The 18,978-nt window shown below is 39.2% G+C and overlaps 1 protein-coding gene across 1 annotated transcript; it reads left to right on the top strand.

Moving 5' to 3' along the window:
- Nucleotides 1–2,661: 2,661 nt before the first annotated feature.
- hoatz (HOATZ cilia and flagella associated protein) lies at nucleotides 2,662–3,123 on the top strand. The gene has a single exon (XM_061089795.1). The coding sequence runs from the start codon at nucleotides 2,662–2,664 to the stop codon at nucleotides 3,121–3,123; it is 462 nt and encodes a 153-aa protein (XP_060945778.1).
- Nucleotides 3,124–18,978: the final 15,855 nt, after the last annotated feature.

Raw genomic sequence — 18,978 nt, 5'->3', positions numbered from 1 at the left:
TCTGGTGGCTGGAAGCAATAAGTCATAACCCTGCCTCCTTCATGTTTGCGGATAGGACATGGACCAAACTAAAAAGATCAAAGAACACGTTAAATACGTTTTCTCAAAGATGGTTTCTGTAATTTTAGGTAGTTCTTATCACAATTATGTTTGTCCAAGTGTTCACGTTTCTGATAAGTTTGTTTTTAAATAATTCATTGGATGATATATAAACTGGGACCTTGTACCACGGCTCAATTCCTTGATTGCTACCACACAGACTCTGCCTCCAAATAACTTCAAAAATGCAAGTTGGCAGCGTTCGTATTCATGATATTTTATACATTAATTTCAGGTTAGTGGGAGAAGTGCAGACGCATCGTTCATCTTTATTTGCAGTCTATGGTTTGGCCCCTGTGGAAGAGCGGTGGAGTGGAACCACCACCCACAGCTGTGTACAGGTCATATGAGGGGAAACTGAAGTCATAACCCAGCTACTCTACATCATTTTACTTCTTACACACACGATTTATTCTCCCAATTTTACCATTTTACAACTATTTTGATCACAAATTTTTCTCATAATAAAATGTATTATTATTCTCTTATTCTCCTTTGATGGGCAACATTGTGAAATCTTAATTAAACGAGGTTATTTGACAGTCAGTATTCGTTTTGCAGGTGAGCTTTAAAGAGGTGATGTACAGGTGAACTCCAGGACCCTGTGATATTTCTGACCACAGCCACGAACTGAATCTCGAACTGTTTTTAAATATTGCAGATATTAATATGTAATTTCAAATATTTGTGCACAAATTAGCAACAAAAAAAAGTAAAAAAATAAACATACCTGTTATTGTGAGTGAACTCCCACAACTGTCATCACATTTTAAATCAACACACAAACAGCTTTGATTGTGAAAAAAAAGCAGAATTATGCACAGGAAGTCATCATCTGTCAGTCTCTATAGATTCCTGAGGTAACAGCCCCTGTCCGAGCGATTCGTCTCTCAGAGGACTTTGCAGTGATGATGACAAACGACCATCAATTAAACAAATGCATTATCTCACGTTTAATCTTCCTCTACCCGCTGCCTCTCCATCCTGACAAGGCGGACCATTTAAATGTGGTTTAAGTGATAGCGACACTTTCCCTCAGTTTGCATTGAGCTACTTACTCACTTATCCTGGTCTTCTCATGTGGGTCACAGTGCTGCTTTGAGCTCCCATTGAAGAGCAGGCAATAAATGATGAAAAGCAGCACAAAGATAACCCCTGTAATCAAACAGCTGAGCTGCCATGCTGGAATGCCCATGTTTGGCTAACCATTTGCTCCTGGTAGCTTGGTAGCCCAAGGAGGGATGCTAGGGACTTAGCAGGCATACTACCTTATAAGGTGCAGCTCAAGTGTCCAGCCAAGCTTACCGTTTACACCAAAATGGTGACATGTCACAAAGGTGCACCCATGCGTGGTCGCAAAACAGGCAGGTATGTGAGCAGAAGTCAATATGGAGTTTAACAACTATCACTGAGACAAATTTCATTCTCAAAGTTAATGAAAGTTGCTTAACACTTATATGATCAAAATTAATAACCAATTTGGCGCTACTGTTTTCAACCTTTTTAGATTTTGGATCATGCTTCAGACTTATAGTTTTGAATTCCACTCTGATATATTCTTTTCAATTTGTTGTTCATTAATAGAACAATACTAACACAGTATGTTGCTTTTAATATTCTTTGGTTTAAAGAGTGACTTTTTTTTAGTTTTTCCTCAACATGAACAGTTTTGTTTTTTTTTAAATTATTTTTGCAGGTTTAAATGACTTGGTTTGACCTTATGATTTATCCAAACGTTAATTTCAGTTAATTTCATCAAAGTGTGAACTGCATTTAGACTGTTGTTGAGTTCTACAACATCAACAGTTGAAGTCAAATAAAAAGCATACTCACTGTGCAGTGCCTCAGTCCTCGGTGCAGAGTGAAAGCTCAACTCCAGGGAAATGTGACAATCATGTCAGGTAAAGGAAGTGATGATGAGGAGTATGGTGATGATGATGATGATGATGTGCTTCCTCTTCCACACATGTTTAAACGGCCTGCAACACCTGGGGGTGGAGCATCATATGCCTTCAAATTAAGAGTCTTGAATGGTATGAGCATGTACAGGGGAGAGGCTCAGTCTGATATATATGTTAAACTAATAAGTGCATCTAGTTACAAGTAGGGGAAAACAACTGAGCGCATTAACTCAAGTACTGTTCTTAAATACAATGTATGTATCCGTTTTACCACCTATTTCTAGAGGTTCCAAACATATCAATAACAAATTATTGTTAATGGTTATTAATAAGTAATGATTTAGTAAATTAGGTCAAAAGTAAATAATTATATTTTCTAAAGTAAGACATTTAAGTGGTTGAGTAAATTCATTTTCTCTATCTTCATGTGACTATAATACATGTCAGAGGGAAACATTGCACTTTTTATTCCATTATCCATTCCATTATCTGATCGCCAAATTATATTGAAACATTATCCTTATTAGCCAATTAAGTCTGCTTTTATTTTGAAATGAATTCGCGGAACGTGTTACAAGTGTTCCTGTTGGCCTGCCGTAGTAGTCTAGTTTCTATGGTGACCACATCTAACAACATCACTTTGCTTCTTTCTCCTAAAAACATGTCTGTTCATCCGGAGGACTTGGATCAATACTTCACGGTGTTTGAAGGCTCTGCTCCGCAGGACGTGTCTCACGCCCGGCAGCTGTGGAGCTCCATGTCCATGCTGCCGCCGCTCGAGTCCCGGCTGCTGTCGGCTGATACCCGACAGAGGCTGCCGGTGTCCCGGCCGCAGCGCGGCAGCACCGCGGCTGCAGGACCCCGGACCTCCAGTGCCTCGGAGACACCGAGCGTCCCGGCTCTGCGGCAGCGACGGGAGGAGAGGCAGCGGTACGAGGCCATGGCCGATCAGAGGAGGGAGATCCTGGCTCTGCTGAGGAGGCGCAGGGAGCAGAGGATCCAGAAGGAGCTGCTGTCTGAGCCCTTTAAACCGAAGGGGAAGCTCGGAGGAGGAAAAGCGCTGAAAGTGCACCAGAGTTCAGACTGTGAGATGGACACGGAGCTGGTGAAACAGCTGCAGTAGATCTGAACTGATCAAGTGTTGGTGATGTTTAAAAAAATGCTTCAGGCATTTAAAACAGAAAATACATCAAACTGAAGGAGCACTTTATAAGTGTTAAAGGCTGTTTTCACTTATAAAGTGATGGAGAATAAATGTGGTTTAAAGACACTCATGTTAAGTCTCACTTTCATCCAAAATAAAAGCAAAGTTTGTCCAATAAAAATCACAAATACTTCAATTGTTTTAGTTGTAATTCGGTCTGGAGTGTCACTACCACAGTGGCACCATGTAAATGTATTCAGCTGTAAGGCTCTTCACACAGGGATTTTCATCACACCTGTAGAGATGTTCAAAGACACCAACATTCTCCTGAGAGGACGTCCAAGGAAGGGTATGAGGATTGAAAATTAAGAAAAATTTTGAGAATAAAGTCTAAAATTAGGCTGAAATGTTGAGAATAAAGCTAAACAAAATTAGAGAAAGGATTAAGTTGCAATGATGGAAATTAAGATGAAATGTCGAGAATTGGGTTGAAATGTTGGTAATAACCTGAAAATCAAGTAGAGTGCATTCCTCCGCTAAGGCCAAGCAGTCATCTTATGAAACCACATTTTAATTTGCCGGATCATGATTTTTATTTGGATCTGCAACATACTTCACATCAGTGTTGTAAATATCTGGGTTCTTTTTTCCACCACGTCAAGTAGTTTTTACGCCAGGAGTGAAAATATAAGACGCGTAGCTCATTGTTCCACCAGAACAGGGTTAAAAGCTCTATGAACAACTTCATGATGATGTTATAATGGTCTCATTTACACCGGAATACACTTTTAATCTGGGACAAAAAAAAAGTTCCTCTTAATGTCGACAATGTGTTTTCATTTTTTAAATGTTAAGTCAACTATGTAAAATATGCCCTTTTTCCATGATATCACAAGCTCTGGTGTTGCTGTTGCTCATGTGTGACTGGAGGTGGATTTAACTCTTACAGCAAAGTGCAGCCCTGTTGCTCCCGAACAGTCAATACACAGCAGTTTGCTTCAAACACCCTTACATGATGTGAAGTGAAGCGTAGGTGTATGCTCAAATTCCAAATGTCCAGTGGAGAAGGCCCAACCATAATAGGATAAGAAGAGGCGTGCTGACTGTTGACTTAAGCTGATTTGGTTAAAGTTTTCAAAGCACTCAAAGCTCACAGAAGCCCGTTGTCCATAAACGCTCTTTAACCTCTCAGAATCCCAGATTATCTGGATAATTCACCCTCAATCTGCCTTCAGAATCAACAATCTCCTTGCGTGCCAACCCCAATAACTATCAACTAAGTTTCCATACTGATGGAGGACAGCGTCTGATTTAATGAGAGTTTTAAAGGAAGCAGCAGAATATTTAGCTTCAGTTTTTTTTTAACCCTAGTTTTTCCTTACTCTTGTTGAAGGATAAGGGCAGAGGAAGTCACACCATGTTACAGCCCTATAAGAAAAATTGTGATTTGTGAATATGGGCTATACAAATCTTCGATTTTAGCATTTACTCCAGCGCCAAAAACACAGAAGTTACCATACAGTATATGGAGGAGCGGGGGGTGGACTGCAACCTGCCCCCATTGTGACATCATGCTGTACTGAAGGAGACTTGAAACTAGAGATTGAAACAGAAAGTCTTCAGAAAAACGTTTACTTATGTATCAAGTGAGAAGAAGTGTCACTTCCTGGAAACTTACATCTTTTGAATTCAGTAGAGTAACCCTCTGCTGGTCCTTTCAGACGATACAGGTTTCAGGCACTTATGTGTTGGCTTCACTTTCTGGACCTGGTGTCCATATCCTTTTTTAAATACAATCAGTGGTTCAGTCGCAACTGTTAAAGAGTTGAGTGTTTAACATTTTGACACTTCACAACGGCAACAGTTGCCATGATAGATATGTAACAGAGGTGGGGGGATCACTATTTGGGTTTCAAACTTGTAACTTTCTTCTTATAAACAAGAAATTAAACAGTCACTTGAAACGGAGGCTTGTGCTTGGGCTCATGTTTTGCAGGTAATTGGTTGTGGCAGTTTCAACCATGGGGGCTGCTACACTAAAAAATAAAAAAATGTCTGCACAATATTCATGGTCTTCCATCCAAACCTCAATGTTGAGGAAAAATCAGAGTTTCACCAAAGTCAGGACGACGTATCCTCTGTGGAACATAAATGTCCAACCAGTTAACATTCCTATCCACCATGGACCCACATGAGTAGTAATACACACACCGTCCTGTGTGAATAGGTCTGAACCTTCTGAACGTTTCACAATGATCATCATTAAGGAGGGTTGACATTTATTATCAATTACCTATGCATCAAAAATAGTTACGGAAGTTTTCTGGAAGCTGGTGAAAGGAGAACTCAGGCAGCAGCTGCGGTCTTATGCAAAAGATTGTAATGTAGACTTGATACATCAAGGAGACGGTGGAACAATACACAAACGCTAACAGAGTAACATGAGCAAGTGTCAACCCCAAATCTGAAGATGTCTCCCACAGCATCCCAGTATATCTTCCTCTACTTGCATAACCCATTCTAAAAGCACACCCATGAATGGCTAGAATTGCTGTCAATCTCTATGTCACATGTAAGTGTTCACATCCTATTGGATATGTCTAATGATGAACTTGATTCTCTAAAATCACAGGGGATCAGGTTTTAATATGCCCAGTTTGTGTTGAGGATGATGCCATGATGGGAATTTGCCATAAGGTGTCAGCAAAAGCTCATTTATGGACTTGACATAAAGCAACCTTAGTGTGTGTGTATGTGTGTGTGTGTGTGTGTGTGTGTGTGTGTGTGTGTGTGTGTGTGTGTGTGTGTGTGTGTGTGGAGGTACTACTCGAAAGCAAAGATGGTGAAAAACATTTCCACAAACAGAAAAGGTAAGAAACAGAATGTTTGCTCCTGTGTTAAACCCGGACTGTCATCACACGGATACTTCACTGTAACATCCTGACGCTCTCGGGGTGTGGTGTTGGTGTCTGATATTTCTCATCCCTGCTCGCTTCATTTCTCAGGAGTGGAAACCAGTTGCTGTACTATCTGTGCACCAGCTGTTGCTTGCTCACTTTGCTGCACTTCATCACTGCTCATGTGAGAGTTGCAGCTCAGAGGGAGTATTATGGTCAGTGGGAAGTGACGCTCCTGATATTTAACTGACATTTACCTCAGATCCTAAGGAGATCTTAAGACCTGCAGAGCTCATCTGATGAAATGTTCGGCTGCAGCTTGATTAAAGTCCAGCGGTGTCGCCTCTTCTCTCCCGAGCTTCCTGTTCAAACAAAAGGATGGACAGGCTTTAAAAAAAGGACAGACATTTAGCAAGTACCTACATTTTGTAAGCAATATTTCAGATGAGCCAAATGTTGCTATTGAAATACAAACCTGTGTGTCTATGTTTGTTTCTACTTATTTCTATACATGACTATGTGAAAAACTTGACTTAAAGGAGACCTTTAATTATTTTTCAGTCTTTCCCAGTCCTCTAGTGGGTTATGTTTTTGTTTTTATGTTTTTTATATGTTTTTTGTGAACGCATACTGTGTCTATGGCTCATAATAATTTTTAAATACTTCCTCTGTATATCTGCCTATGTGACAACGAGTTTAGTTTACTTTTTAGTGCTGTCGGAAAATCTAAACACGACACAGAGTAAAACCAAGTTAAACTCTCCTGGGGTACACAGTTTGCTTATGTATTTAAGCAATCAGTCTTGTGTTTAATTGCAGTGTAATATATGTTCACAGTTTCCTTTCATCACCAGCTGGCTACTCTGAGCATACTGACCTTTCTTGCAAAGGTGGGGCTAGATCCGGCTGTGAGAGTCTTCTATTGCTGTAATAATGAATAGAATAAAGAAATGAAATTGTGTCACTTCGTCTTTGAGTCCAAGTGACAGGAGTCGTCTTAAGGCAGACATGTTTTTGAGGCCAGTGTGACCTTGACCTTTGAACCTTTGACTACCCAAATCAAATCAGTTGATTTGTTAGTCTAAGTGGGCATATAGGCTACATTTTAAATTGATTCACTCAAGGTTTTCTTGAAATAACACATTCAAAAGGCCAAAAAGGGATTTTGGAGGTCAGCACGACCTTGAGTTTGGCATTCAGCCACCAATATCTAATTAGTCAATCTACCAAAGAATGTTCGTGCCGAGAATGAACGATTCCCTGACGACAATCTTGAGATATTTCACAAGAATAGGAAAAATGGACAACCTGAAAACATAATGCGTCTGGACTCAGGGTGTCGTCAGCAAAGAGACATAAAAACAGAATCTTTCTTTCTCTTAATGTCAGCTGACAGAGAAGCTGCCCCATCGTGATAGAAAGAGATATAATGTGCAGTGTCCAATAGTGACTACAAACACACAAACACTCACATACAAACGGCACCATCCATTCATCCATTTTAATTATAGCTCCATTGTTGTGCTGATGGTTTGGGAATTAGGTCTTGTTGTAATCAACAGGCTCATTTCCCTGTTTCCTGCTCTTTATCATGCTCTGTGTGTCCTGCCGGGTGTAGATGTCATCAAATATAATCTACTCTATTAAACCCCCTCTTACATTTTAATTATGCTAAATAAGGCAGAGAGAGAGAGAGTTGATTAAAAGAAGCTTGATGAACCTCTGTATCATCCATTACCTCTGGTCACCATAATTCAATTCAACTTGACACTGGACAGCATTGATTTGACTTTCTTTCACAAGCACCTGCCTATGTCACAGGTTGCTGACATCACTAATGATGCACACTCACTGTAACACAAGTCAAATGGAGGCACTGAGTAACACAAACATACGTTTCAGTGATGATCAGTGAGGGAGAGGAAGAGAGTGTATTTTGCACCAACCCTGTTGAAACGCTGCCCTAGTCCACGGTCAGATGAAACAGTCACATTTGGACACTGCACATTAAATCAGTTATTACAAATCTTATTCAAGGAGACATATGATATTCCTCTAGTTTGTTATCAAGTTTTGTTGTGAGTACAAAACTTCTGCAAAGTTTAAAAGCTTTTAAATCTTTGAAATAGGGAGCTCCTATCCCTCACAGAAAGCTCTGAACATCAGTCGCCCGGACCTTACCTCCACATCATCATGTCATGTGATAATGCAATGCAGCACATTTATATAAAGCAAACTGAGAGGCGAGTCTTACACGCCTCCTAAAAGTCAGGTAAAGAGCGAGGAGGCGAGATTTTCTACACGCATTGACATCAGAGCAGACTGGGATTCATCAGGAGGGTGAAGGCCTTACAGGGACAAGGGCTAAAACCAAGTGTTTCAATGTGAGGACAGTGATGTGTTTTCTGACCACTAAAGCATGAAAACCTTTTCAAGTCATAACTGGAATTAAAATTATCAACCTGAATATGAGTATGTTTCTCGTAAATCTGGTGTCTGTGGGGACATTCCCAGGCTACACACCAATGCGTTTTTACTAGGGCTGGGCAACGATTAAAAGTTTTAATCGCGATTAATCGCATGATTTCCCTGATTAATCACGATTAATCACATTTGTATACGCAAAATCCATAATGAATTAAAAAGTAGTATATAGCGCAATTTTATTTTCAATGTTCTGCCATATGAACGAAAGTGCCATAACATTTGTTGTGCAAACACTTTTAACATCAGCATTTAATACAGTAGCAGTTAAATAAAATATTCAGTGTAAATCTCAACTTAACAATGTTATCAAAGCAAATACAAAATTAAAGCTCAATGCCACTGCCAGGGCATTAATGTTATCCTCTTCGTTATGAAAAATGTATACTCCTCCCTGCGTCTACCGTAGTCTGCCGAAGCCTCGCTCCGCTCGCTGTTTCGTTGAGTGATTTAATGATAACAACTGTGTGATTTGCATTTAGGTGATATTTTAGACTGCAAGTACTCCGGTGATAAGAAAATTCACCTTGGCAGTGGCTAAAAATTACTTTGGTTCTGTCGACTCCGCCGTCTGGAACTTTAAAATGAAAATGGCCATGTAAAAGCTCCGTACCCTTATCCATGGTTGTTTATCCGCCAATTATTTTCTTTTTTCCGGTTCTGCAGCAGTCAGCAACAGACTTTCACAAAATAAAAGCCTGACTCACAATAAAACAATAAATAATCAAACCTGAGTTAATGTGAGATAAAATAATTGTCTGAGTTAAATAAGTGATGAGTTAACTCGGGTTGAAGGGGTTGAACGGAGACAGATACAGAGACAGAGAAAATAACGACAGCTTCTTGGAGTATGGTGAACAAACCACTGGAGGCATTCTAGATAAAATTAAATTCAGGGGAAGGTCTGTGAGGCCTAACAACTCTTGGAGATGTTGGCATTTGTAAAATATTTTGAGTAAGCTGCGGAGATATTGAATTTACTTAACCTGCATAATGAATAACTGTTAACTTGAACTGAGACTTTGTGTAACTTGAATAAAACTACACCCAACTCTGCAGCTTTCAATGCATTTAGTGTCTTTGAGCTCATAATTTACCGGCTGGTTGAGTCTCAGCAGCTCAGTGACTCTTTGCCATCAACACAATCAAAGGGTGTTACTGAGTTAGGCATACAAAACTATTTGATATATAAAATGATATGGAGCCTTTTTACTCAACCCATTAACCGTCTTCCAACCAGCCAACTGGAGAAGCCACCGATTACTGCAGCAGCTGGAGCCTAAATCCCCGGAGCTGACGGCATTCCTCTGAACACCCCCCCTGAAGGACCCCACTGAGTCAGATGCTGGGCATGCTCACAGGTTACTCAATCAACCTCATGTTCCTCAACTCAAAGTTTGTTTGAAGCTGAACTGTGTTACTGTCATGCGACCCACAAAGGATAATTTGTATAGATAAGGGATGGATGGAATAAAATTACTGTAACTGCCTCACCTCGTCAGTCTGTTTAATCCTTGGGCTTTGACTATAATAATAGTCTAAGAGGTAGACATGTTTCACATGCAATTAATAAAAAACATGATCAGTGAAGTACTGAAGCATTCAAATCCACTCTTGAGCTAAATAAAAATATTCAACATATAAACTTGATATTTATAAGACATAAGACAAGAACAGGGACACGGTAAACAATGTGTATCCTCTTCTCTAGTAATATGTAGCATATCAGGTTGGTTTGGTTCAATTTTATTTTATACATTGAAGTTATTATAATTGCTAAGTCTATAATCCTGCAGTTTAATTTCTCTATAATGTATTTCAAGAATTACAATATATGCATGATATAAAAAAATAAGCATTTTTGAATAGTGACTATTTTTCTTAATTTTCCTAAACCATTTTTCAATCATTATCACCATTATGACAACTAAATACTAAAAGGACGAAAAGGACTAAAAGGAAGTGATATGGGAAGTGGTACACAACAGAAGTTATGTTGTTGAGCTTCTAATTGACTCCTTCTTTTGGAATCAATGACATTTTACTCAGAAAGTAAAGAAAACAGGAGTGTGATTTTTTGTTATATACAGACCTAAAGAACTTTAATGGTCTGTTTTAGAGCTGGCATGTTCATCTCTGGTTACACAACACAACACATCAAACAGGCTTCCTGATGCAACTTCACACTAACAGTCCGGTTAAGAAGCCACTCGCAGCTCTGCAGAGCACAGACTGTTAGGCAAACAGACCTTGTGGGTCAACATCTTAGGTTGGGGCTGTCAGTGGATGCACTTGATAAGGAGATGGGATCTTGAGGCAGAGGTTGTTTTTTTTTTCCCAATGTTTCTTTCATCTTCTGTATTTTTCAGGATTGTTATGAACGTTAAAGTTAAAAACTCCCTCTCCCCCACTGAAACACCTCAGTGGTCCGTAAAAAACCTCCACACCAATTTGATGTAATTTGCATAACGCATGACTTGCAGCTAGTCTGACACGCCCACTGACAGGAGCCAAAACCAAGGGTTTCCGACAGTGGCTGAAAAGAGGAGCTTCAGCAATGGACAGTATCGAGAAAGTGTTGGGTTTTCTGAACAATAGAGCATGAAGACCTTTTCAAGTAATAACACAAATTAAATATATCAACCTGAATATGTCTCTTTCAATAAAAAATACTCACTTGTACAGTAGATCTACATATCTATGTATGCAGTAACAAGACATTTAATATAAACACATACCTGCATGAACCAGTGCACTGAAGTGTTTTATTAGCTCATTTGGAGAAGAGCGCTGAGGATATTTATGAGACTGTCTCCAGAGTCTGTAAAAACCTTTTGTGTAAAACAAGAACAAAGACAAGTGGAACTAAAAAAAAGTCAGTGCCAATAAACTTGAGAGGGACACAAATCAGAGCGACACACAGGCTTTCCAGGGCACGTCCCTGAGCTTCGGTTTAAAAGCAGGTGATATACAACTGTCTCCTCTCAAATAAAAGCTACACACCCAGTGGGATGTTTTATAGCCGATAAGAACCAGCAGCAGTCTTGTAAAAGATCCCACTTTTACTGACCAAAGGCAGCGGCTGCTCTCTGACTTTGAATCGTCCTTTGGGATTCACCAGCATCATCTCTTAATGGTTTCACTGCTCTGCCACAGATCAACCAGTGAAACATTTAACTGCTAATAAAGAGCCGTCTTTCATATTGTTTTCCTTAGTCTTGTTTTTTGATTTGGAGTCAGTAGAACCAGCTTCGGCAACACACACACACTTCTGCCTGGTCTGAGCAGATAATTTGCTCATCGTTAACATGAGAGCTTAATATTTAACATGACATTTACAATGCTTGACTTCAGATCACGCTAGATTTAATGATCTGATTATTTAAACTTTATGCCTAAATTTAACACTAGGGTTTTGTATGTTTAAAATAACACTATGACAACATTAGTCTGGTTTTCGTCCAAATGTATCACAAATTGTACCCACATTTTCATATAATCTGCAAAATAAATTGAAAAATGATCCACCTTCCCACCCACAACTGTTGTGCTAATATTAGGAGTTGGATATTCGAGGTAAGCAGTACGTAGCATCAATTTTCCAGTCATGTGTCACAATGGCACAGTAGTAGTAGAGCGCGTTACAAGATGGAAAAATTAAGAACCATTAATGAATGAACGTGATGAAAGCTTGGCCCTCATTGTTGATGTTTTCATCTGCCGACATGTTTTCTCTCTTGTGTATAAGAAGCTTGCATTATCTTTCAGTCATGTGATTTCTGTACATCATCATGTGTTTATTTAATCTGATTCCATGGAATATGGTTGAATTTTACTATTATAAATGCACCAACTTTGACCAATGAAGAACAATTAGAGTAAGTAGAGTAAAGTCACACACTCATAGATATCAGTTCCCTAAATGTGTGATTTTGTTTTCATCAACATCCATGAATTATTCCCTCAGTCAGTGAAAATGTTAAAAACATCCAATCTGACAATTTAAGAAAGTGATTTAAATAAAAATCCATTGATCCAGCCCCAGTTTCAAATCAAAATCAAAAGTTACTGTGTTTTTACTTGGTTCATTTCCCTTCCTATTTCTACAAATACACAAAAGGACAATGATGAAAACCTGACCTCCTTGGCAGAGGTAGAAATAACTCTCCAGCTACAACTGGCTTGATACAAAATGTTAATGTTAATGAGAACTATGATGCCTCGATTGCCCTCTGCAAAGAAAAGAGAAGAAGTGAATATAGGGTGAAAGATGAGCAGTTGAATTCATGAGAATAAGGAGTATTGATCGCTGGGATGTCTCATTGGAAATTAATCGCATGGTTTTAAATACCTGTTTCCACTTCTTCTGCTTCTCTCTTATATTAGTATTAGTGATGTCCTATTCACTCCAAACAATGCCCAGTGTGGTGTATAAAAGCTCTTGTTTAATACGGTGCTGTCATTAATAGAGGGGGTCATATTGCATGAGGAGCGTGTTTGTACCGACTGAATGAAAATGCAGGTCCACATTGAAATTAAGCATCAGTCTCATCAAGCCCCATTAAGCCCAGGAGCAGCTCAAACTATGCATGTCCTTTATTCTCGGAGGACTCAGACTGTGCTGAACAAAAGGTTCCCATCATCATACATCATGTATAAAGTAGGAAGGTGAAACTGTAGGAAGGAAAGGTAAAGGTCTCCTTGCATGTCAACAAATGTGTGAACCCACAAAAAATAGCACCAGCTTTTTAATGTCTTTTTTTAGGGTCACTCTAGCAGATCTCCTCTAATAAGAGGTGTGAAAAAACAAATCTGATCAACCCATAGCACACTACCTGTTCAGCAGACACTGTTTAGCAGCTGGTGGAGGGAACACAAGCAGGAGGATCGAAACGCAGGCTGGTGCAGTGAGGTGAGTTAACAACATTACAGCATTACTGACCTTACAGGTAAACAGTAAGGCAGATGGTGTAGGAAACAGGTAACAGGTGGCAAGAACTACAGTCCACAGCATCGCAGACACACAACGATCAGTCAGAAAGATGCAACAGGTTTAATTACTGAGAGAGCTAATGTTGAAACTGGGGGAACAAGAGTGTGGATGAGTGGGAAAGGACACATGACTGAGATTGATGGATAGGCCAGAGAAACAATGGTCAAAAAAAACAGAAACACGAAAGGAGTCTTGACTCACAGTTGGTGCCTGTTGTGACAGAGCATGTAACGGCTAAAGAGCCAGATATTTCTCTCTGGAGTTGAAAGAGACCGAAAAACTGATAAGGGTTATGGTTTGTTTCTGTTAATTAGCAGAATTACAGAAAAACTACTAGAAACAACACCATAGAAACGTGTAGGAATGATGCAGTATCATTTTTTGTCCCTGAATACAGCAGCAGAAATCAAACTCCCTATCCATGTTAATTTTAGCCACCCCACCCAAAAAATAAAAATTCAAACCTGAGATAATTTGTTTAGATAATAACAATACACTGATTAAATGTCAGCTCGTAATTAAAGTGTAGGATTCATCAAGCGCTTTAAAAACATCTCCAAATGTCAGTCTAGTAGTACATCACTTTATTTGTCTTATTTTGATAATATGAACCCTATATATTGGGTCATCTGGATTAATAATCATTGGGTGTGCTCATATACAAACAAAATCACATTTTGCTTGTTTCTTTTTGTCTATGAAGCGATGGCAACTGAACCAATAACAGCCAATTACAAACCCCTAATTTGCAGCCATGTGTTGGAAACATGGGGGTTGTCTTTCTCTCCATCGTTACATAAATCATCTGTCTCTGTTCACGACGTCCAGCGATGCAGGAGCTTTAACCGCTCAGCTCTTCCCACTCTACATCTCCGATGGCCAATACGGCTCACAGAGTCCATTCATCACGTCTGTCTGTGGAGAAAACTGTGGCTGGTACTTGTGTAAGTGATGGGCAGGGAAAGGGAATCCATAATTGCTGGACAGCATGGAACACAAAGTCACTATAACGCTCAAGTCACAAGTGAGAAATTGTGTCATGCTTATAAATAATAATATCATGCACTTAATTTTATAATTTTCAGTTTGTTCCATAAAAACTGTTTTAAGTGATGCTAAAGATTTCACTGTAAAACACTGCCTGACAGCAAAATATGCACATATATGCACATATATACACATATTAATCCATGTCATGTCAATGCATTTGGTCCACCCCCTTTTGGGATTACATCAAACCTAATTGCAGGATTAAGTTCATTCAGACCTGCAGGATATGGGTTAAGTGTGCTGGAGTAACTGAATCAAGAAAAAAAGACAGGAAACAGGATGTGTAATACATAGATAAATATATGTCAGTAAATACATTCAAAACAGAGCAGATTTTTCCAGCTGTCACCAACATGTTAACATCAGCATACACATGATTTATGTCCTAACACAAACCACCAGTTTACAACCAGGCAACACAGGGATTTGGAAGTTGTGTCTGGATTATTTCGACCTCTCCTTGTTACCACTGCAACTGCCAGCCAATTTAATCCCTGCTGTTTACAATCCATGATTTATATAACCGAGAATCCTCAGCCTGCAGTCAACACGGAGAAACTAGGGTTTGCTCAGCAGCTGCTGCGTTTCAGTCCATCATTTACACGACTGACTCGTGACGAATGTCAATGCCTGATCCCAAACATCAGAAACATGTTGCATCTACACTGGGGAACACTGGATTATTTCCCAGGGATTATTTCTGCACACAAAATAAAAATTGGGATAAAACCAAAGTTGCTCTTTTCACTTCAATTCACCGATCGTGGTTTGTTCTCTAGAGTGGGTAGTGGAAATTGTTGCTCATCAAGAGCTTCAGTCATTGTTGTCTTTTCAAGAGGATCTGTTATAATACATCCTCTGAGCAGAGCTACTCCCTCAGAGCAGACTGGACATTTCAGTGAATCACAATCTTAAAATCCAGTGTTGTGCAAGGAAGTGATAAAAATGGGCAACGACACATCACTTGTTTTGGAGGAAACTCCAGGGCAACAGGCAGCAGCAACATCTGTTACAGTAAATACTTAAAAATAGTTAATGTTATTTCGAGTGAATTTTAAAGCTGCTCCTATTAATGCTATCCAGTTTTTTTAAACTGTGACTCATACTGACTCTGTAGCGCCCCTTTAGTTTCAATCAGCCGTTTAGCCGCTTTCATTTTTGTTTTGTTCTTACTGACCCCAAAGTAACATCAGCATCCAAAAATAAAAAAATTTAGTTTTACAGTAAATGGGTTATGTTTTTTCACCAAACTCACACAAGTGCACAAACTCCATTTTAATTGAGGCCAGTGGTTCACTACTGTCTGCACTTAGAACTGTGAAGAACCACACCCAAATATTATATTTTAAAAATGTTAAATGGATGAATACAAACCGTATAACATCATTTCAACTGTGAACCCTTAAAATCAACTGCTACCAAACATTTAATTTCATTTTTTTTCTAATCTGGAGCCCTCAGTTATGATTAAAATTGATCTCCTCGGCATGTCTACGTGAGACTCAAATATACAACATTTCTGCATTTAATTTCCCCAGAGGTCAAAAGTGAATGGCTCCCTGCAGCAGCAGCAGTAGCAGCAGCGGCAGCAGCAGCGGCAGCAGCAGCGGCAGCAGCAGCGGCAGCAGCAGCAGCAGCAGCAGCAGCAGCAGCAGCAGCAGCAGCAGCTGGAAGTCCAGTGACTCTCCAGGGACACTGTGACTGTGGGGAACATTAACTGACCCTTTGACCTCTGGTTGATGAGACTGTCTGTCATGTCTTTCAACACACTTGTGTCCCGTCAGTTAAACATAAATGTATAACCCGGAGAGAGCACAGCCAACAAATATGTCCCAGAGCAAAAGTGAAAGCCCTTGTCATTAGATTTGTGCTCTTTTAATTTATTTCACACATACATGGTTCAGATAAATGCCTGGAGAACACCATGTGAAAGACTACCGCGATTGTGCAGCAGTGAGAAAATAGGCACAACAGACTATCCGTGGCACTTTTCATGTGAACGTTATGAATGTGATCATTGTGAAAATGCCTGTACTCAAACAATTGTTGCATCAAGCTCCTCTTAATGTGGCCATTTGGAGAAGCTCCTAACACTTTTGGTCTCTCGTGTGGTCAGACAACACATCTCAGGGCCAATCTTAATCTTAAAACTCAGACCTTCACTTTGAAATCCACAGAAGGCTCATGCACTCTGTTCCATTTGCAAGTGTACGTGTTGTGTAATGTGTAATGTTACCCAAGACCTATTCAAAACCAAATAAACGGGCTTCAGAGCTTTACATTCAGTGTCAGTCATCATAATAAGCTGAAAGTAAAAATAAATTGACTCATCAGACACATTACAAAGAAGGCCATAAATCACTGAGAAACAATGTAAAAATCTAAATCTCTTTAGATGTAATTGATCTCTAAATCGCCTGAAACAAGTGAATATATGGCACCAGTATCAGGATCACAACACTGGCCACCTGTATCACTGAGGATAGATTTTAATAATGTTTTCTTAGTTTTAAAGCAACACTATGTAGCTTTTATACCCAGCAGCAGCGCCATCTGTTGCCACACGTGGTGATTGATTCTGTTGGGCTCTGTGTCTGAGCGATGAAGTGTTTTTTATGTAGAGAAAAAACTAAGTCTACAAATGTGTTGAGTGGAGCAGAAGAGCTGCTGCTGTAACAAATACACCAAACTCTGTCCAGAATTCTTCATATTTCAGAAAGTTTCCTGAATATTGGTTAAATGCTGGTTTTAATGACTTCTAAGTCTTTTCAACTCATCTACAGTTCAGCATACCCTTAAACATGCCGGCCTGATTCTGACAATTGAAGCTGCAACTATCAAGCAGTTTTCAGACTCTTCAGAGTTTCCCTTTTCACATATGAAGAACGCAGCAGGAGATTCTCCAAGCAGATACATTCACAACAACAGGAAAATCTCCAGAGATTTCAGTTGAAGGGAAGCAGGCAGGAGGCAGGATGTGAAGTATTTGCAGAGATCATATGTTTTTGTTTACAGCACATCAACAATGTTTAGCTTATACACACTAAGACAGGCCTTGTGTGGTAAGAAATGGAACTCTTATGAATATGAACATTTCTCCACTTCTATCCGCCGAACCAAAATCTGAAGCTAAAAAAGCAGCATTTTGCACATTTGATATTATTTGGAGCCAGAGTCTATGCATAGTTCCCCATTTGGGAACGGAGCAAGGACATCGAGGCCCCACCGATTCACAGTCATGACGTCTTAGCTTTTTTTTTATAGGAACAAAAGGCATATTAAAACCAAATTCAGAACATGTGAACATACATCAGTGTGATAAGAACTACCTTAAATGACAGAAATCATCTTAGAGAAAAAATGTTGTACTTAGATTTTTTAGTGTGGTGTAAGTCCCATGTGCAAACATGGAGGAGGCTGGGTTTATAATTTATAATGTAGCCAGCCACTAGGGGGTATCAAAATTATTTAGCTTCACTTTTGGGAGATGTCATGTCGTCCATCCCTAAATACAGTCTGTTGTTTACTCATACAGTTTGGTTATGTTAAGGCAACAAAAATACCGGGTTAACCAAAAGTCCATGAAAGACTTAGAATAGAATAGAATAGCATAATATTTGTTTCCTGTCGAAGCAGGAACATTTTCTTTGGTGTCAACCATAAAAATCCCAGATTACACACTAAAAACAGAGATTAACAGGAAGAACTTCCAAAGAGAATACAGAAATTGACCAGTGAGTGTGAAAAATAATCTGTGCACAGAAACATCAGTGATGCCCAAATATCAACAAACAGGAACGGGGAGATAAACACCGTTCCGTTTTTTAAATCTGATTTAGACGTAGATGTGTAGACAAAACCTGTGGGGATGTTTTGAGACTTTTACAAGAGTTCTCTGGCTGACTCAGCAGTATGGAAATTAGGCTCCTGCAACTTCAAAATTTGTATGAATCTGGAAGAGGATGCAGAATGCTTCTATAAGAAATTCACATCTCTTCACATTTCTTAATCTATTTTAACAGATATATCAACTAAATTGAAACTTACACATTCAATTTTTACTTCATAAACAATAAAATTGGATATTAATCAGTCAAACTAATTTGGGGATGAACTCCTAGTACGATTGGCACATTTATGCTGGTAGCAAACGTCGAACAGATATTGCTGTGGAACTGACATCACTGAATCAGACATAATGATTTTTCTCTACCTGTGCTACATTTTAGCTTTGTTCTGTAAACTCCAGCCACAGCAAATGTTTCAAAGAGTTTAATGTCTCAAAATTGTATAATTTTTTTATGTTAAAATACTACATATAGCACTGTGACATATGCTGAAGAACACCTGATTTCACTGTTGTTCACATTTTATATTTATTTTCATTTCATATATAGAACATATCCGTAT

Source organism: Limanda limanda, chromosome 17 (genome assembly GCF_963576545.1).
Source record: "Limanda limanda chromosome 17, fLimLim1.1, whole genome shotgun sequence".
NCBI classification, from domain to species: domain Eukaryota; kingdom Metazoa; phylum Chordata; class Actinopteri; order Pleuronectiformes; family Pleuronectidae; genus Limanda; species Limanda limanda.
This window is presented reverse-complemented; position numbering and strand designations above follow the sequence as displayed.